General features: G+C 31.7%; 1 protein-coding gene and 1 long non-coding RNA gene across 4 annotated transcripts in view; one reads left to right on the forward strand and one right to left on the reverse strand.

Annotated features, from left to right (window-relative positions):
* LOC141460466 (serine/threonine-protein kinase SIK3-like) overlaps nucleotides 1-22,439 on the reverse strand; it is a 57,072-nt gene that overhangs the window by 34,122 nt on the left and 511 nt on the right. For 2 of the 3 annotated variants that reach the window (XM_074140480.1, XM_074140478.1), the window contains exon 2: nucleotides 219-335. In XM_074140480.1, the coding sequence (XP_073996581.1) occupies nucleotides 219-335 (117 nt within the window). Of the gene's footprint in view, nucleotides 1-218; nucleotides 336-457; nucleotides 477-22,439 lie in introns of those variants that run through there. The other variant, XM_074140481.1, reaches the window with a different exon arrangement.
* LOC141460475 (uncharacterized) lies at nucleotides 7,553-9,692 on the forward strand. The gene is made up of 2 exons (XR_012462066.1): nucleotides 7,553-7,716; nucleotides 7,994-9,692. It is a non-coding gene; the product is annotated as an uncharacterized lncRNA (long non-coding RNA).

A 22,439-nucleotide genomic window follows, 5' to 3' on the forward strand; every position in this document is an offset into this window, starting at 1 on the left:
TAACCGTACCCATTAAAGTCCCTTTTTTGTACTTTTCCATTGTGAGAATTCTTTTGACTCCTCAAAGATTTTAACCATGTGTTATTCACATGTTTTTTAGCCCAAAAACGCATTTATTAAGTACGAAGTTCTGAAACCATTAAGTTTCTACAGAACGAAACTTGGGAAGCCCAAATGGCTAGAAATATAGTGTAGAATATTGATACAAAATAACTTACTTGGTAAAGTCTTATAATATGCGGATGCCTTAATTTCATAAGGATTTGAATTTCCCTGAAGATTTTCTTCAGACTGTCTTCATCTAATTTCGTTTTATCTATTATTTTAATTGCCACCTGAAATAGATAATTGTATTTATTAAAACAAATAAGTAAATAAAAAACTTCATACTTACAATATAAATTATATAAATAACTATTGCCGCAGACAAACTTGGCTTGTAAAAGGATCATCTTACATATAATTAACTATGGACGTTTCTCTTGCCAGTAGGCAAGCTTTTAAATATAAAAGAAAAGTTTCTTGAATTTACGTAATATAGGTACATTTATACGTAAGTAAATACTTTAGGTAACAGTTGGGCTTGAAATTTACTTAATTGGTCTATCAACTTGTGGCAGATATGTTAAGCTTATAAGTTGTTTTTCTAAGATAAACTTGGTTCTAGTTCCTACCGAGGAGACATCTGGGTATAGTGACGGTTCCTAAGAAAGGAAGGTTATAATTTCTCCAAACAGCTGTTATAAACTACAGCTGACCTAGGGCGGGAAATTCAAAACTTCTCTGAATGTTTCACTGAACTATAAACACTTATAAACCTTATCGCTTACCTAAAAGATGTACAAAAAGCACTAAGTCAAAATGCACAAATTGGTGGAATTAGACCAATAGAAATGTTCTAAAATAGGTATCATTTTGAAATGTTACAATGTTGCTCTAATTTGAGCTAAGATCCTGCAGCAGCACCTCCTTCAAATAAATAATCAAGAAATATTACAACTATGAAGAGTTTAAAAAAAGTTATCTTTTTCTTCAACACCTGGTAACACCCCATTACTACATCTTCCTAGACGAGGTATTTTTTCATGTGGTATATTTCTGACTCTGTTCACAATAGTCGTTTAGGATTTATGGGGGTGCCCACGTCATTATCAATGGGAACTAAACATTTAAAGTTGAACATCAAGCCTTCTAAATTATTATTATTTCAAAGAAATCCACATAAAATATTACATGAAAATATAACAAACTACTTTAGAATTATGACCAATAGATGAGGATAATTACAAGCTCTGCGAATGATTTCCAAAGGAGTCCATAATTAATTTAAATCTCGACTTGTACTTGGATACAAAGTTAAATCACTACAATCAATTAGTGTCACAATATTTGAATGGAATCAATTGTTTAATGTAGAATTTGTTATAATTTTCTAGTCAAATAATTTTACTACAGCTATTGATGGATTTTCATAGAGACCTCGTGTTTTTTTTTATATCTGCACACTAAATAGTTCGACCGTGTGCCTACTATAAGATTACCTGGAGAGGCTCTATACCAGTATATTATAATGCAACTATTGAAGTTAAGCAAGGACTTTCTGTCATGAGCCAATGTGTCTTGTTTTGAACTAAATCTAGTTTCTTCGAATGGGTTTAGGATGGTCTGTAATGCTGGCTCTGTACCTTACTCTACCACTGAGCTAAGATTTGACTTAAACGCCAAGTAAGAACACCTTAATTCCCCAATTGATTCCCTGAAAGCGCCTCTTCATGTGACTCAGTGGTTCGATGAAACGGTGGGGGTAATTAAACAGAATATAATTTTAAGCTAATAATTTTATTTTCATATTTTTGAATGATTTTTTTTCTCTAATTCTCATTATAGTTCAAAGAAAGGTGCAGGGTGTTTATATAATCAAAATTAATGCTTTATGAACTTTTGCCCTAGTTATCCTTTTTAATTAAATAATAAACGGAAGGATATAGTTTTGCAATATCCTTATAAAAAAAATTAACTAGGTCTTATTGCTAATTGCTTGTGAGAATATATCTTTGAAACAGTCTGTAAGCCATCAACTCAAAAAGGAAATGAAGAATTACAAACTAGATATGTTTGTATTTCTTTGAAACGAACTAATTCACTTATTATGCCCGGCAAAATATTACAATGAATTTGCCCAGAGGTTTCAAATTAACTAATGACAAAGTAGGAAGTATTTCCCTATGGTGACTTGCAATCGTATAGAATTTGGATTTTAAGTTTTCACCAGCAATAAACCTTTTGAGATCCCTGAGTTTGTAAAAGTAGTTTTACTATTTGGTATTAAGTGAAATTGGAGCCAATTGGCCAAATTTTACACGCACAAATATGCGTCATATCTGTAAACAGTAAACTTTCTGAAAGCTCCGATTGGTATTCCGCTTGAATGAACGGCATTGGACACTTCCGAGAAAAGGTTTGGACCAAAATTGTGAACCAGAAGAAAACTGTTACAATATTTTTATTTTGAATGGATAGTGCAAAGAACTTCGACGCATTCCAGGTTTGAATCCAGCTGTTAGTGAAGGTTTCTCCACTTTAAAAAAAAAAATTGTGGCTACGAGAGTTGAGGACTTCGAGAGTGAGGCAGTAGACACACCAATCCTCTCTGTCAGGAACTTGATAAGACAAATCAAATCAATCATTGGACAGAATTCTTCCTGTGAACTGCGCAATTGATAATTCATAAAAGTCGTACAAAATGCATAATTAGTTCACAGCATTTTAACAATGTCATTTCATTTATTTTTAGAATAAACTCAAGTTTTTTTTTGGTTTTTTTACTAAAATTAGTGTTATTTATTTTACCTTCAAATCCAACATATCATAACTGTTCATATCATTCAATGAAAATTTAAATTTGGAAGGAAACCTTGAGAATTAGAGTAACAGAAAGTCACATCTATGTGAGTTCACATCAAATTTAGCTGGGAAAAAGGAAAATGTGTTGCTCACAGCTTTATTATTGCAATAGGAAAGCGTATTTCGCATATTGGACAGCAACATATTTTCCTTTGAATTTTCTTCACAGATAAAACTTTTTGTTTGTGTTTTTATAATAAATTAGACAACAGCTAGTAATATTTAAATAAATTCAAATTTAATTCACTAATTGTACGAAATGTGACGAGAGAAAGATAGAAGAAAACTGAGTACATTACAAAACACATGTTTATTCATTAGTTTAGGAAAGAAGGTCACCCATAGAAGAAGGAAAAGTAGTTATGTTTACTATAGAATAGTTAACTAGATACAGAACAGCCTTTTAATCAGATAAAATTACAGAGATTGGTCCATAATAGCTAAAATATATCCCAAATTCTACCACTATTCTCCTATCATTAATCTTTGAATGGTACAAGGCTTTATAATTTTTGGAAATAAGCAATTGTGTAAATCTTTGAACTTAACTGTTATTACTACCATATAAGGAATTTCGAAAACTTTCTTTTAATTTTCTTAACTCTTAAAGATGCTATTAGAGTCGCTTGAGTTTCCAAGATTTGATTTCTGATTAAAGACAAATTTAATTTGTTTAATTATTAATTTAAATTAAAGAGAATGAAGTGAGCTAATACGAGTACTTACTCTTAAGAAGGAAATTATTTACATCGATTAAAACTGTTTAAGCCAAGATAAGAGGTTTTCTTGTAATTACAAGTTAAATACACATTTTAAAACCTTTTCAGAGGGAAAACCCGGCAGTTGTAAATAAGTAATAACTTTCACTGGCCTAATATTACTTAAAATTTATCAGATCAATTCAGCGGCTTTCCACATGGAATATTGGTATTAAAATTGGTGAAAATGTACAAAAATAAATATGGCTTTATACGTTTTTCACGTAGAAATGCGTTTAGCAATACGCTTCTTGAGCTTGTGTGCCAATACGAGTGTAAATATGTGTGTATATACAAATAAAATTCTAACGATAGATCGATCTACTCATAGATCGATTCCACTTTTATAAAGGTAAGAAAATAAAAAAAGTTATTTTATGGAATCATATTGTACTAAAAACTTAAAATGGCTCTCTTCCATCCGCTTGCATGGCCAATTAAAATGTTGCCTTGCGTACATGCTTTTAAAAACGTAGGTCGCCCATTTTTAAGAAAGTTACTAAAACAAAAGCGTTTCCTGATAATTTAGAATTACGTAAATAGGAAATTATTCTCTATAAAAAAGTTGTATCATTCAATAATGTGGAAATGCCATTTCAATTTAAATATAGTTAGTTTGTTTTAACTAGTCAAATTTGAGAGTATCAGTGACTCAGTCATTGAGGATGCGACATGGTTGAGTCTATATACCTGTTGTGCCTGCAATGGCCGCCTGGCGCCACTGCTTTCTTGATTGAGTCTGTTTGGTTTTGCGTTATTTCTGCCTCATCTTTAATTAATTGAGAGAAGGGAGGACTCTTATGAGTACCATCTCTGTTAGAGTGACTGACTATGTGAAACAAAGAACTACTAATGAAGCAAACATCCGGTGTAGACATTTTGGCAAATAGAATAAAACTATCTTCCAAGATTTACTCCCAACAAATCTGAGTTTAAAAGATTAGAGAAAAAAAATACTATTTTATTTAAGATCCATTTTATTTAATTTAAATTTTTTAAGTGAAGAAGACGGTTTCATAAGTAAATTCGAAAACAAACTTCAGCTTTCCTCCTTGACAACTCATTTTTAGAAAGACCTTCCATGTCGTTTATGCATTTAAGCAATATCCTAAATAATTAACCAAAATGAGGGGTTTTATGGAACCTGTTAGTAAACAATAACTGCATCAATGATTTCATCTTGTTGACACAGTATTATTGCTAATAAACTAACATATATACAAACAGACGAACATGTTAGGCGCCTTATCCGCTGATGTCACACTATTTCTACAGACATCATCAACCAGTGCTGTCATGATTAACGATGAAGGACATCCAAGAGGCACCCACAGACTAAAATGCCCCTTCATCGCATTCTGTCCCGCACTATTAACAAAACTTACTAGTTAACGAATATAACAAACTAAAAAAATGTGGCCTCTGATTTGAAATAATCAATTCAACAAAATAAATAGATACAATAAAATAAGATTAAAAAATAAATATGGCTTAATAAATATATTCAACAAATCTATTGAGATGAAAGTTGTTCATGCTACACTATCCTGCATCCCCCCACATTTATGCATTTTCCCAAAATATGAAGCTGGCGGATAACTTAGTGGTTTAGACACTATCTCTTTTCAAGATAGATAAACGGATCTAGGTGATTCGACAGAATGAAGCCAAACCTTAGCAATAAGTCAAAGAACACATGATCAACTTTAAGAGTTAATTATGACGACATAATTTTTTTTTTTGACGTCATAAGTTGCAGCCCTACAAACTTATCTAACTTTCTAAAATCACAAGAATTAAGGGAATTGTAAATAATAAAAAGAATTGAAAATATCAAGAAATATTTTCTTCAATAATATAACTGTTACATTATATAGTCTAATAAGTATAATTTAAAGTCTAAAGATTAATATGTGTGTGCATTCAACAGACATATTTTATGTGGTACGTTTTAGAGGCCATGGAAATTAATTTAGAAGAAAAACAGTCCTTTTTTTATGATAATTATTTGTTTATTTTTTTATGCACACCATTAATTAAAAAATTTTTTTCCATGTATACAGAATTTCTCTTAACATATATAAATAGGTACATAAATTATATGTGACGGTTAATAAAACACAAATTGATGTTATATAACGGGACTTGAAGTCTGTCAATAAATCTTTAAACAGCTATTTGAATAAAATGGGTAATTGTAGATTCTGTATCTTTTAACAATTCTAGGACCTTGTATAGCTAATTTTAAAGGCAAAAGAGTCCATTGTTAAACAATCTATGGTTATACTTATTTGCAAAAATTATGTAAATAAAACATTTCCTGTACAGTTCATTTAAACATGGGAAAATTAATATTGAATTTTATTAAAATAATAATTATAAATTGCTAATGGTTTAGGAATAAATTTTGTTTTATTTACGGGAAGTCAAGAAATGGTTACGGATACCTGGAATGAATGGAGTAAACATCGTTTACTCTTATAATTACAATTATACGAATTCTGCGACTAAATTAGATCATTGTATATCTTCATGAGTGCCAGATGAGATCTCCAACCCTACAGCACCTGAGGAGATGAAACCAATCATTCAGACTCCTAGGAAGAGCGAAGAGGAAGCTTCCCATAGCTATAGTCGAGAGGAGGGAGCCAGGGATCCCATTTCACCAATGCCCTCATAAGAAATTCTGAAGAAAACTTCTCCTAATAAAAAGGAAATGGGAGGATTCTAGGCTAGGGTGCCATTCCAATCCCCTCGTAACCCCTAGGTTCTACAAGAAATCCAAAAGGAGAGCAGGAAGTAACTGTACTGGCACTCGAAGGGAAGCTCCGGATGGAGAAAGAGTCAGAAAGAGATACACTGTCTTAGGGCGACCACCATGGGACATTGATAAGGTTTTAAAGGAACCTATTGGAATCAGAGCCAATCCTAAGTTAGCAACGAGATCTCTGACTTATTGCTAAACTCCTTACTTAGGCCTACTAGACAACACTTATCTCCGCCACTGAGGATCCTAAAAGCACAGATAATAAAACTAAAATGATGCCTATTTTTTCACTATTTCTTCAACTACCATTGCCGCAGTTCCCAGGCGACTAGTAAACTTAAGGCTTTTTAACATCACCCAAACGGTTTTCTAAATCAACCTAAAGAATCCACTTTTGTACCATTCTACTTCTTAAAACTGTATTCAGAGCAGCTTAGCATCTAATAAGGTACAACAAAAGCGTCTAATCTAGCCCATATCTTTGACCTGAGGCCACAGATATGTTTGCACACAATTCCCAGGGTCTATATTGATTGAATAAACCAAAAACCAAAAAAACTAATCCTAGTTTTTCTATAAAAATTTAATTACCACTTATTAATAAAGTATTCCTTCAATGAAAAATAAAAAAAGTTATTTAACATGAACCTTCAACAAATTGAACTAAGCAATCGTAAGCAATCTAAAAGAAAATATAAAACAGAATATTATTGTACATAATATATTATGTAATCTATCTTATGTAATGATATTGAACTTCTGTTACAAACAACTTAATAAACCCTTGGAGTAAAATACATTACACCCTTCTACATTACATAACTATTTACTGTTACAAGGTGAAGTGACCCACCAAGTTAGACTATAAAGAAATAAAATTATTACTTGTTATAATTAATGTTTTATAGGTAAATTAATTCTACCGATAAACATGTTAAAAAATTTCATTGTTAAAACATAAAAACAATAAATTGATATTTGAATTTTTCAACACTTCCTTGTTGGACTTAAAAATTGTATCAACTGAAATAATACAAGATCTAGGATTCCTCATCAAATCTAAGTGAAACCATTGATATTAGCTTTAGGAATATGTAAAGTGATGCTATCTATACGGATGAACTCCAAACCAATATTTCTTCTTTTTTTTTTAATTTTATTACAGACTAATTGTAGTAAATTTTTGTTTAGCGATAAAGTTACTAAGGCTATCAGTTTGTAATATGCCAATGTAAACTGACAAACATAATGTAAAGAAGAGCCTCTCTCTATCCGCAGATAATTCAGGTAATAAATCAATTTAATATTAAGTAATGAAAAAGATAAAATTTCTTACACATTTCATTTTATTTTTTAATTCTAAAGTAATAAAAATAAATGCTAATAACATGTTATTAAGTAGATATGATATGTTATATAACATATGTTTATGCTTATAATAGTAAATTCATTATTAAAGTGTAGAAAAGATGGTGAAAATTAATCTTTAATTAATGAAACATAGAGTTTCAGTTTAGACTAGAATCTAACCTGATATATTGGTAACTTTTTGATCTTATTTCAGAGCAATCATGACATCACGATTTATCATCTTATCACAGCAGTTATCAATCAATTTGATATAGAAGGGAACAAGCCTCAATAAACTGCATAGAATTGAGCAATTTATAACCATATTGTAACCTCCAAAATTTTTATTTAAACCAAGACTACTACATAAACAGTGCTAGATTTATTAAAAAGTTCTTAATAAAATAGAAACGAGATGAATCAGTCAGCATGCCGGGGATGTCCAAGGACAAACCTATCTTGGGAAACACATAGTTACTAGCCAACAAGAAGAACGGAAAGATCCCAAATGGAATTATAATCCCAATGACGCAATTAATATAGAGAGACATTTCCTTCCGGGATAATTTCCTATTTAATTGGAAAACAAGGAAGCGTGTGTGATGAGCTAGTCTAAATTTTTTTTTTTTTTTTTTTTTTTTAAGACCGGAAATCACATCATACCAACCTCTTACTCAGAGAGAAGGACATCAATTCAAGTAGTACAGACGGTGGTAATTGAACGCAATCCTTTCAACTACAGTTCAATGATCATACTATTATTTGTTACACACTCTCTAAAACGAGGTTACTTCTTACGTTATGAATGAAAATTAGCTAGCCCACAGACATGAATGAAATACTTCTTTTTCCCCTTCCCGTTTAAAGAAATAATAAGCGTTTTAATTTCATACTAATTATTGGCTGTTTAACTTTTTACAAATAAATGGTTCTTAAGTTCTATTCTTAGGGCTACACTGCTGTCCGCTGGTTAACTATTTTGTTTGTAACGAGTGGATGTATACAATAGGCAAAAATCAAATGTTGACTGCTTTGTTGGGGAAAAATGTTTCAGAGACTTACATACACGATGAGGCCTCTCAACATAATCGGAGATATCAAAAAATTGGCTTTTCTCTGAGCATTTATAAAGAATTAAGTATAACCTCTTTGATTCATAATTTGAAAGACTTTCTCCAACGATGTTTGTCTCTACTGATTACTTCCTTCCGGTTTCCTGCCATCAACTTCCTTTCTATTCTACGAATATCGAACAGGACTTTCGTTGAAAGTTTCCTTATCTTGATAAACAACAATACTGACCTATTTCACTCAAAATAAACAGTGGAGTTTAGTATGTAAAAATTTGTGCCTATAAATTTGAACTAAATTAAAATATATTAAAATTTTAAATGAATATCTAAATAAATAATTCAAATAAAAATCATTTATTACATTTTCCATGGTCAATAAAATTATGTTAACTCTATTCAAGGACATTATTATCACTGGCAATTTGTACGTACACAATGTAGATTACCATCTATCTTCAATTTCTTTTATTGCATTCCACTAATTTTATTTAATTATTTTTTGCATCTTTCTTCATTTTTTTTTTTTTTCAAGATGAAGCAATATTTTACTCGAGGGAAATATAAATTTCGTGAACTTCAACCATTTTGGTTTTACATGCTCTTAATATTTCTTTAAAAAAAACAACTCGGCGAGCAACAAAACTGATACCGCCAATGGTAACCCGATATCGTAAATTTGTCACCATACTTCCCTTACCCCTTTGAAAAGACACAGCCAAATAGATAAGCAAATCATTATACAAAAATTAGATTCTTTTTTTTAAATTTAACTAAAAAAAAAAAATAAATACCGTTTTACAAAATAATGGTAAAAATAATGCAATACTTATTTTAAGATTACACAAAATTAGCAACAGTATTTTAGCACAAAATTGGATTCACCAACCTGGGACAATTAATCAAGTAACTTTAAGTTGACTAGAATGGCCATGAGGCATGAAACTTTGCATGGACATTGTTAACAATGCCAAAACTAACCCCAAGTGAATTAACTTTTAAAAATTCTAATATATACACCTCCTACACTAAATTTTAAATTTAGTGTAATATTTACATAATTATATTCCTCAAATATATTTACTATTAGACTAAAAGTATTTATATGAACATCCATTTTCTACAAGAGTGGAAGTTTCTACCATCGATTAGATTATAGATTTGGAATTATGGCCGCTTTTAGGCTCCCTGAGTATTGAAAAAATGTTTTTTTTTTTTTATAAATTCTGTGTGTGTGTGTGTGTGTGTGTGTGTGTACCAGAGAAATCCAAGAAATCGAAAAATCCCAGTGAGTTAAAAAAAAATCGATTTATTGAATCAATTCGTTATTCAGTTTTTTTGGGGTTAAGCATTGCTCTGTATATGGCGGAAGGGAGACTCTTCAACGTATAATTTAATTTTTACCGAAAAGAGTCTAAATCATCAAAAAAAGAATGATCAAACAACACTGAAAAAGAAATCACCTGTAGAAGTTTCAAAATCACCAAATTAGGTGCTTAATTGGCAATACCCTAACACTGATTGGTCCTATTAAAACACATTATCCGGTGAACACCACATTTTTCAAGATTCTTTTAACTAAAAAAAAATCTCAAATCTCTTTTAATTTCAAAAAATTAAAATATTACAATTAGTCTTTTTTATTTTTATATTAAAAATTTAAATTAAGAAAACTTTAATTAGTAATAATGAGGCCAACAGCTAAGTGCTGATTATGAAGCAATAGTTATCACGGAATACAAGGCCACAACTAATGATATGACGGTTTTTTAAAAAATGCTTTTAACAATATTTACTACCCAAAAAAAATAAAAGCAATTTAAAAATGATATAAACAAATAATTTAAACTAAAAAAAAAATAACTTACTGTCAATAAGACTTACGAAAAATTGTAGACATTTCTAGAAAACTATTTCTAAAATAAATTATCTTCTTAAAATAGTTGCTAATTAATAAAGTATATTATACATTTAAGTGAAACGCACTCTGAACTCATGAGATAAACTAAGGAATTTCAATTAAAAGAATAATATTAATAGTCATTAAAATATGATTGACATATTTAATTAAAACAACATCAACTTTATCATACATAATTTTATTTTATTTTTTTTCTTACTGACAATTAGAGAAGTATTGGAATCGTGTTAATTGATTTTTGGATTTCAAAATTTTGCTTTTACCAGAAATACGAACTTTTGAGCGTTAACCAAAACTTTACGCATTAAATCTTACCCACCGAATACTTACAAAATTATTAATTATATAAATTATAATAAAAAGTGAAATAAGATTCCTACTAATGAGAAGTTATTTTTTTTTTAATTATCTGCAATTAACAAACAGACAAAAAACGTAAAACGAATGTGAAGGACTTTTGTCTGTTTGTTTCAAAACACTCAGAAATGATAATCACTATTTTTTTTTTTATTAATTTATTACAAAGATTAAAATTTTTGTTAAAGTTTTGTATACAAATAGAATTCTATCAATATATCTGACAAATAAATTGTTTACAGGAAATATTTTATTAAGCGCGGTTTAAGTAGTTTTGAGTTTTTAAGTCTTTCAATCGTCAGTTAGAAAAAATAAAAAGTAAAAATTCAATCGTCTATTTTCATAGCGGAAGTACAGTACAACCTCGATTAACTGGCCCACGGATCATGTTGAGTCATCATAAAGAACACCTGGATCGGCGCCGAAAGAAAAGTTAATTTTCGGTGGTGACAGGAAAAAATTTTTTGTCTTCCGATGTAACATAATTGTAGGTGTGGCAGTAACTCTTTTATACCTGATTTTCTTGAAGGGTCATTATGTATGTATGTACGTAAAAACCCAAAATATGGTGCAATTAGTACTGAATTTCTTGGGATTTTGCCACGGTCTTACAAAAGACCATGGGATTTACGTGTCGTAAATGGTTGATTTCCTAAACTTTACGGTTATATGTAATATTTTTAATGGATAATTACCGACATTATTTTAATCTGCCTAAATCTCCAGCTAGTCTTCAGTGTTAATCAGTTCCGTCCTACAGAAAACATCTTTCGTTTGCCCCCTTTCGGTCGAATTTTTATTTCACTTACGCAATGGAATCCGTTAAGAAAACTAGGTGCTAAAAGTACAAATGTAATACTGTGTATTCGGTTTAACTGGGATTTCAGTTTTCCGGGGTCGGGTATAGCCGGAGGTCAGCCTCGGTTAATCGAGGTTCTACTGTATATTCATTTTTGTATCCAAAAATTCGTGGTGGATTCCAAGTTCTATCCTATTTTCTTTAAAAAGGGCACTACTCTGTGTCTAGAAACAAGAACTTTCTTAGTTCTCTGCTAAACCAGTTAGTTGTGCGAGAATCTTTTAGCACCTATCAAAAAAAAAAAAAAAATATCTTGAGGCCCTCATCACTGTCATACCTACCCCCACCTACTGCAGTAGAATTGTGTGCTGCTGCGGGAGCCATTCTTCACTAGGCTCTCCTGGCAGATTTATAAGAAATATTGCAAAAGTTTGGCGTCAGAGGGTGTCAAATCTATTGGTACAACCATTATGATTCCCCTAGAGCAGGGGTCGGCAACCTATTTTAGGAAGAGAGCCATTTCTCCTTAAATAATTTTAATAATTCTTACCAAGAGCCGCAAGGATGATAATGTAAACAACTCTGTAGATCATTTGTATTCGCAAATTATTATTTTATGATATTCAATAACATTTAAATGTTTTATATATTAATTTTAACATATTGCAAAGTAAATAAACAAATACATAACTAAACCTGTGTTTAAATGAAAATAGGGGCAGTCCTATATATGTATTACGTACTGTATTTTAATATAATTCTATTCAATTTCTAACCTATCACATTCAAAATTCTTTTTGAAAAAATATCTTTACTTTAATAAATGAAATTTTCATTTGTTTGAATAAAATGGAAATATAGAATTTATTTTGGACAGGTTGAAGAGCCACAAAATTTGGATAAAAGAGCCGCATGCGGCTCGCGAGCCGCGGGTTGCCGACCCCTGCCCTAAAGCACTAACTATTTGCAGCATTTGGATGTTTTTTTATCTTTTTGCACAATTCAAACACCCATTTTTTAGCAAAAAAAACGTCCATAACTGATTAACGGAAAAGAAATAGGAAGGAAAACGAAGAAAGATTAGGAGAAATAAGTGGAACAAGTGCAGCGGAATGCTGCTCCCAGGCCTGCATTACGTAACATTCTAGCACCTACTCCCACCAATGCATCCTATACAGAAAGCTAACTGACAAGGCTACAATCTGTCAACTGCAGACCGGAGCACAAGGAAAAAGAAACAGATGTCACTAACAATCAGGAGAAAATAATAGAAAAAAATATAAATAAATAAAACATTTTTCCTTCCTTTCATTACCTCATTTAATCACAATTAATTACCTTCCCGTTATTCATAAATGACGTAATAATTGATAGTTCTTTAAATTCAAAGTCTAAACTTGACAGACTGGTTTTTTTGATATGTTCTGTATAAATAATGAACTTATAATTTGAAATTTACAATCCTACAATAGTAATAAGAAAAAACAAAATATCTACTGCTGAAGTCTTTCACAAAACACTTTTACTAAGATCCCTTATCAGCTATAAGTTAATGTTTCTTTGAATTTTCCCTCAATTTTACTTACAAGCCATTCATTTATATTATGTAACTGAATTGGAGCACTCCTTTCACTAAAATTTCAGAAACAATCAACACTCTCCTCACATAAAACTTCACTAAAACGAATTTTCTGAGGGAGAGAAGGAAATCACATTAAAGATACGAGGGTCGTTTGAAAAGTCCGTGCAAAGTCAGAGAGATAGCACTACTGGCGCGTATCGAGGTTATGTTTAGTTAGTAGCATCTCTTGGAAGAACACACACCAAGTTTCAGCCAGATCGGTCTATTTCTTTGTGTTTGGCATTCGTTTGAATCGAGGAAGTCGAGTGATTTTCAAAAAATGGACGAAAAAGAATTTCGTGTGTTGATTAAACACTACTTTATGAAAGGCAAAACGCCTCAGGAGACTAAAGAGAAGCTTGATAAACATTATGGTGACTCTGCACCTTCGATTAGAACAGTTTATAAGTGGTTTCAAAATTTTCGGAGTGGCCATATGGGGCACAAGTGACGCTGAACGTTCTGGACGCCCTGTTGAGGTTACTACTCCAGAAATCATTGATAAAATCCATGATATGGTGATGGATGACAGAAGAGTGAAGGTGCGTGAGATTGCTAGTGCTGTGGGCATCTCGAATGAACGGGTACATAATATTTTGCATCAACATTTGGACATGACAAAGCTATCCGCAAGATGGGTGTCGCGATTGCTCACGCTTGACCAAAAACGAAATCGTGTGAAGTGTTGCAAGGACGGTTTGCAGCTGTTCCAGAAGAATCCGCAGGACTTTAAGCGTCGTTTCATCACTGTGGATGAAACATGGATACATCACTACACTCCTGCGGGGGAATCTGCGCCAAAAAAAGGCGAAGACCGTTCCTTCGGCCGGAAAGATTATGGCGACTGTCTTTTGGGATTCGCAAGGAATAATCCTCATCGACTATCTGGAAAAGGGTAAAACTATTACAGGTGCATATTATTCATCGTTATTGGACCGTTTGAAAACCGAGCTGCAAGAAAAACGCCCACGATTGGCCCACAAAAAAGTCCTTTTCCATCACGACAACGCACCAGCTCACACCTCAGCAGTTGTGGTCGCAAAATTAATGGAAATAGGGTTCCAACTTATTTCACATCCCCCCTATTCTCCAGACTTGGCTCCCTCGGACTACTATTTGTTCCCCAATATGAAGAAATGGCTGGCGGGAAAAAGATTTTATTCAAACGAGGAGGTGATTGCAGAAACGAATGGCTATTTTTCAGACTTGGACAAATCCTATTATTCGGAAGGGATCAACAAACTAGAGCAGCGTTGGACGAAGTGTATAAACCTAAAAGGAGACTATGTTGAAAAATAAAAAAGGTTTACCCCAAAAAATTAAGTAGTTTTTATTTTTGCACGGACTTTTCAAACGACCCTCGTATAGTATTAAGATACAGAAGTTAAATAAAAATACACGAGTTCATTTACAGAAAATTTTCCAACAAGATTTGATTTTTAAATAAGCAATAGTCGTGTGAGTGTCTTCACTATAAAATAGACACATGGTAAGCAAACCAATTAAAAATAAATTCTTAGGGGGGTCTATAAGAGGTTTCGAAAACTGTGAAGCTTTAAAACTTAGAAAAATCATCAGAACAGTTTTAAAGAAAAGCGCAAATAAAATCTGTAACATTGATTCGTAAAAAAAAGGAAAAAAGAGCTGTTTAGTACAGACATAACCACAAAATTTGAAACAATTTTTAACACTTATTTGCAGTGAATATACATCTTTGTAAGTCTGACAAAATAGTAACACTTCCTTAACGTGCCCTAGGGGCTCAGCCCACAGGCTATCAACTAAATTATAAATATGTACTAGCAGAAACTCCACTACAGTCCTAGCAAACTAATAAGTGAAACTAAAACGTCAGGTCTGAGAAAGTTAAAAGGCCGACATATTGAAAGAGTAAGTTAAACGTCAGATAATAAAAAATTTGAAGAGGAAACCCACTGACATTAACGTATAAGAATAATTAATGAATTATAAGTTCCTTAGAAAAAAGGTAATTTTAAAGAAAATGTCCCATTTCCAGCAGAGTTCTTGGAAGAAAAGTAAAAAATCATCCCTTTCAGCTGGTAACAACGTATTGCGTAGGTCCGAGGAAAACTAAACGTCAGAAGTATTGCGCAATAAGAAAAGCTCCCATAAATCAAACTACTTTTCTTAGTAATTTAAATTAAAATAAATAAATAAGAATATTGAAATTAGGAAAGGGTACCTTACACTGAAACCTACACTGTTTTAATAAACATTAGTATAGCTTAGATTCATTCTGAAAAAAGATGATACTGCGTTGTCAAGGAAACCAACCATTCAAGAGAAACTGATGCACAAGGGTAGTGTGTGGAGGGACGACCCTGTAGAATGGCCAATATTACTCGCCGGCCTAATTCTCTTATCGTCCGCTAGGCACCGCTACATCTAATATTAACTAGCCAATTAACTTATTTTTACTCAATTTTTTATCCCCCCAAAAAAATTATTATTTAAAAAGTGAAAATCAAAAAGATACTTGATAAATATCATTGTTAAATGCATTTAAATTCTGAGTATATATTTAGGGAATACATGAATGGATGAAATTCGTAGACATTATGTCTCATTCATGACATCGAGTTTTGATCATATCATTCAATAAGCACATCTTATTCATATCCATCAATCATTTGTGACAACATTCCCTTAAAGAGTGTCAAGTTTATTGATTATATTAACTATCTGAAATGCTGTCTCACAAGAAATGTCACATCAGCAAAAGGGACATACGGGTTTGAAGTGCGTCAAACTCTTCTTAAAGTGTGATGTTATACAACTAATTGGCACTTACACTGTTAAATAGCTATTAGAAGTCACAAACAGTCAATAATAACTGTAGGTTTTTAAACCAGCCTACTCTTACCGTCACATCTGTAATCAATTCAGCTGGATAGAGTCCCATGCTGCCCCAAAGTACCCTACTTCAGTTGACCCCCCCAAAAAAAGGAAGTATAAAAATTTTTCTGCGGAAGTAGAGGTGAATTGAAAATTTATCTTAAGATGTGCTTATAGTACCTTCATGGCATTTCTTCTTCTGACATTCTTAAAAATATATTTTATTTTGTTACTAATGCAAGGTAACATGTATTAAGTAGGCTGTTTTGTATAACCTTCCTCCTAATTAAATATAACTAGAGGGCATAAGCGCTAATAAAGAGTAGTAGATGTACCAAAATGTGTATTAACAGCTTTTCAAGTTTCAAAGTAACACGCAAAAAAAACACAAGAAACTAACCCTGGATGTTATCCTTGAGTCATTAAACGTATGCCAAGTTTAGATGTAGGTTTTAGATATAAGATTCTTAGTCTTTTTTAGTTGTCTTTAATTGAAGGAACCCTAATGTCTAAATGATACAGAAGTACTTAATGAAAGTGGACTCATTAAAACCCTAAAATAGGACGTTGACTAGCTTAAGGAGGGAATTCTCGCCTAAGGTACATAAACAGAACTTAATAAACTGATGTTTCCCAATTTTCGCATAGTATAGGAGTGAAAAAGTAAACAATGTCTATAATTTCCATAACTTTTCATTAAACTCGCTTAAAAATCTTCAAATTAGAGACCACTACATTCACGGTCGCAATAATGTAAAGGAACACGAAGAGATGTTTCAAATCCTCACAGTGGATTTACGTCCTTTACTCGTAAAGCTAAGAAATATTCTTCCCTCTTTTAAACCTAATTTTCCACACGATAATTGTACCCTTGTACATACTATGGTGACCAAGACTGTCTTAAGTATTTCAATTCCATAAAGCATCCCTTCGCTTTACCATCTGTACCTTCTCCCAAGTGCAGCCATAATTATTCTGGAAAAATCTTACTAATCAAAGTTATAGAACTACTGGTGACGCCAACTTTAAAACAAAAGAACCTCCTATTGGCTATTTGGTCGAAAAACTTGGAATCAGATCCTATCGTACCTAATCCAAATTTAAAAATACCAAGATTTTCCGTTGTCTTATTAAGAGTTGATACGTATATTTCAATGAGAAGTTCGGTACACTACGAGGGAAACAACAAAAAAAAAATTTTTAAAAAACTTATTTCTTTCAAGAAAAAAAAAGAACAAGGAAAAGAGAGGTAACAAGTTTACAGGTTATGACTGTGTCATATCGAGCGGGTAAGGTTGTGACGCACGTTGCTGACGTCGTAACTACGTCAGCCAAGTTGCCCGCCTACCACCTACACATGAAAAGTGGGAGAGAAGTTTTTTGATATCAGGCAAAAACCTTACGAACTGGATGATAAAGACCAAAATGGGAGAAAGGTATTTGGGTATTTATTAGAATGAAAAAAACTACTCAATCATGCGATTTGGCTCCTCGCCTCTTTAACAGATTAAGGGATCTCACAAAACAGATATTTGGGGTGAAAATTTAATATATATAAACTGATCTCCAGAAAAAGCTAGAACGCCTAATAAATTTTAAAATAATATTTGATCTACTTTTGTACGGAGTTTCTTAAGTTTGACTTTCCTCACCAAACTGTAGGCAATTGTTAAATGTCTCCGGTAAAGGAGAAAATATAAGGGTTGTATAATTTAAAATTAAAAAAATAAAAAGTCAAAACAATCACTAAAATAAAAAATAAGCTAAGTTAAAATATTTAACACTACAGAATTTGAAATTACAAAGCCTTTCCATTCTTCTCGGTCCAAGACATCCTTCTCTGGCAATCCTGACACTTCTTTCACACAAAACTTTTCTTCTTCTTCTCAGTTGACCTCTTTTACTTCTTACAGCTTCCATCTTCTAAATTTGCTCGGTAATCTTTTTTTTTCTAGACGTAATAAGATACACAAGAAGAACTCCTTCTCTAAGTGAATTACCCCGAACACTCTTCTAACGTCTTTTACTTCTCGAATGATTTTTTTTTCTAATGCGTTCTCTCTTTCCACAATCTTACTTTCACACCAAGTAGATCACTTCAGTAGATGTTTTCTTTTCGCTAGCGAATCTAGAATCAAGTTTCGATCCTAATAAAAAAAACTGCATCGTTCAAACAGAGCTCTGTATTTAAATAACTTTAATATATTAATGATACGATATATGTGCTACGAAGAAGGCAGTGAAAAGAGCACACATAATAGCGTGCGTTATAACAATTGAAGCGTTAATCTTTACCGCACTCTAGACTTTGAGTAATATTAATATTTCTTTAATAACCCTCTTCTACAGTAATTTATTTGTACTTTATATCTTGATAAATTTCTCTTAAAATAAAAATATTATAATAAATATTTAAATGTTGCTTTATATTATTTATAAACTTCGCATGGAATTATTTATAAACTGTAAGAAATATACCAATCGCGCAGATCCAAAATAGAAAAACTTTCTTGGAAGTTGATATTTTACTAAAATACTCAGGGCAACAATTAGTACAAAAGGGCTACAATGTTAAGCTCATAATAAAAATGAAAGCAAAAGTACTAAATGATACGCTTATCAGATTTAGTATTCAAATATCAAATTAAATCTCTTGTTACTGGGTCTAATTTTGCATCCTCGGAGAAATGCTACAATAGCAAAAAAAAAGTTTGGAATAGCCATCAGGAGGCGCAAAAATTAAAGGACCTAGTTTTTGCTCTCTAGCTCGTCTTGGAATTCTTAAATGATTCAGATTTTAGGACAACAGTTTTTTCTGGAATGGGTTCACTAGTGGTCAAAAAATGAAGTTTCATAGAATTTATAAATTTAATCAAAAAGATGGTTGGTTAACTTCAGTATCATATTTATGACGAAAAAGCTCCCCCAGTTTCCGACAAAAATCAATGTTCTCTGAGAAAACGTAACAAGCCAAAGTATTAAAGTTCCTCGCCAAACTGTTTGAACTAATAAATGAATCAGGAAATGAGAATATATAAATGCCATTTAGTTTAAATTTAAAAAAAAAAGTCAAAACAATCAATGATCAAAAAATCAATAATCAATTATCCCTAAAGGGAGAGAGCTAGCTGTACATTTTTTTGGAGAATTCGCTCTCAAGTTTTTATCAACACTTTTATTTCTCGCTAATACTGCAATATCTAGAGAAAACCGTGTCAAACAGAAGTAAAACCGTATCCGTTAAAGCATATATTTATTAAAACTAATCCGTTAATGCATACATATAGATATAATCAAGTGCAGGAAATCGTAAATATATTCGTAAAAAAAAAAAAAATCTTTACGCCTCACATCCTGGATATTAAATCATACCGGACTTCGATCCGGACATGCTCTAAAATTATAAATATAAAATGCAATCAGCACCTTAAGGCATTTTCGTCCGCGCATCCAAGTTGTATTGCTAGTTTTTTCTATCTTTACTTGGTAACGAAATGATATTTTAGCTTCATTTAGTAATTTCCTATTTTTCATAATTTATTAAAAATGTATTAAATATCTGTTTAATCTTCTTTTTTCCTTCTTAAAAGGGAGATGGCTGCCAGAGGATTGAGAGGCAGTGACTGTCAGGTTAGAAAATTGTGGAGATTAGCATCGACCTGAACGGTAACTCGAAACAGGAAACTCGCAGATTAAATAAGTTAAAGGAGAATGGTGTAACAATGCAATTAGATAATATAGAACTTAAATCGTTGATGGTGCTTTGACACCAAACGTCTTGGCATTACTCCGAGATAGTGTGAACGACAAAGATAAACCAACATCAACAATTATTACCTTTTCATTAGTATTACAATAATTAACTGATAAAAAGAAATAGATGTGAGGTATCTCACAAGTGCATTGCGATCAGGCATCTAGCAAAATATATTTCAAAGAACGAAGGTTAAATAAAGACTCAAAAATGATAATATTGTACTGCTTTGTAATTCCTATGATTTGTTTTTTATTTTCATTTTTCTAGAGCCTTTGTAACCTGGACTCATTAGTGGTATCAACCTTATAAAAAAAGGTAAACCACAAAACTTTCAAATTAAAAGCCATTATAGATCTTCATATAACAGTAATTGATAGAAATATAACTATTGTTTGTAACATTTTAACTGGGAAATTCAATAGAAGAGACATACTCGTATGATGAGAAATGGACATAATGAGAAATTCTGGTTGTCAGTTGGCCAATAGATCGCTTTTAAATGGATTTTCAGGTGGTACCAAAAGGAAATTTGTGAAAAATAAATATTTTGTGCTTTCGGTTCTAAAAAAAAATTTATCATGAATCGTCCCCGTTCTACTTTCCATGAATTACTACCTCTGCAGATTGGAGAACAAGAATGTCTTGAGATTTCTCGTCTGGAATCCCCTTACTTATGTTTGGAACGAAGTGAGGGCCTCGAGTTACTGTGAGCCGGTTATACCACTGATATTAATCTTTCTTCCTGATAGAATTTTGAACCGATCCATTCTTGGTGTGAAAATTACACGCAATAACCAAATTTGAAACTGGAAAACAGCACGAGTTGTTTTACTGCAAAGCCAAGGAATGGTATTTAGCGAGAGACAGCTGACAGAAAGATAACTGCCAAACACAACTCCTCCGTTTTGAATATTAATAATAAGTCTTTATATACATATATACAAAATCTTAAATAATATAATCTAATAAGTAATCTGGTCTCTACACAAATATTTATACGAGACTGTTAGCACAGTGAGAACAGAGAACCACCTAGGTGGGTGGTTTCTATAAATGTACATATACATCTTTAGAAAACATTAATTTTCCTTAGAACCCGTTATTTTAAAATAAATTAAGTAATAGTTATCTTTTCACAAACGGATTTCAGACACATGGTGATGACGCGTGTGTTCTAATGCATTGACCCGTGGGATGGATAAGGATGAAAGTATGAGAGCCGGACACTACAAGTGGCCAGTTACTGTCTCTTTTCAATCCGACCTTCATACGACCCCCAAGGTCCTCTCTGTAAAACTAATACCTAACACATATTTCAGGAGAGAAAAATAAAAACTTGGAGTAAGAAAGTAGTGCTTATTCTCCTCTTTTAAAACAGAAACATTCTTATATAAAGATCTTGGTGTGTCAAGAACATTGAATGCCGCTAGATTTCCATCTATTACCTTAATTGCATAAAAAAATTGGCATAATTCATTTGGATACATGATGTGGGCTTGGTGAACCAAATTCCGCATATTATTTTCAAATTAAAAAAAAAAAAAAATTCAGAAAATACATCAGAAATTACATATAAATGAGTATGCTTGCCTATATTTGTGCACATGAAACAATTGTGCTCATCAAATATTTAAAAGTAAAATCTAATCTTAAAGTTTTCATAGCTTAAAATTTTGAAAACACATTAAAAACAACAATCACATGCAACCTTGCATTTTATGTAAGCAAGTTAAAAAGAGCCTAACAGTTCGTTGCCCCTTGCCTATCAATTGCAACAAATATATTAATAATGATGAAAAGTAAAGTCAACAAAATCTTAGCAACATGTACTATATAATTTAGACATACCACCCATGTAATTTTAAAATAAACAGTAAAAACTGTAAAATTTTAAAAAATTAACTAATACAAAAATAAAAGAAGTATTTGATTCCTCACGAATACAATTATTTTAAAACCTAAGAAAAACACTTTGATAAAAGATTTAAAAATGCTCTTTAGAAGTTATTATTTCTGTAGTTTTATCAATTCACTTCAAAAGTTAAAAACATGCGATTTTTTTAATTATTGTTTTCTCCTTTCACGTTCAGAATTATTGCAAAATAAAGTATTTAAAAAACCCAATCAGAAGTATAAGACGATTATTACAGTTTAAACGACTGGCAAATATAAACTGTAAATTAATCTGAAAAACTCTTAACTCTTTCTTTTTCTCGAATTATTAATAAAAATAGAAAACATTCTATACTTTTGTTTCTAATTAACGGAGAAACATCATC

This window comes from Rhodnius prolixus, unplaced genomic scaffold (assembly GCF_049639745.1).
Source record: "Rhodnius prolixus isolate KJV_2025 unplaced genomic scaffold, Rpr scaffold_6, whole genome shotgun sequence".
Taxonomy (NCBI): domain Eukaryota; kingdom Metazoa; phylum Arthropoda; class Insecta; order Hemiptera; family Reduviidae; genus Rhodnius; species Rhodnius prolixus.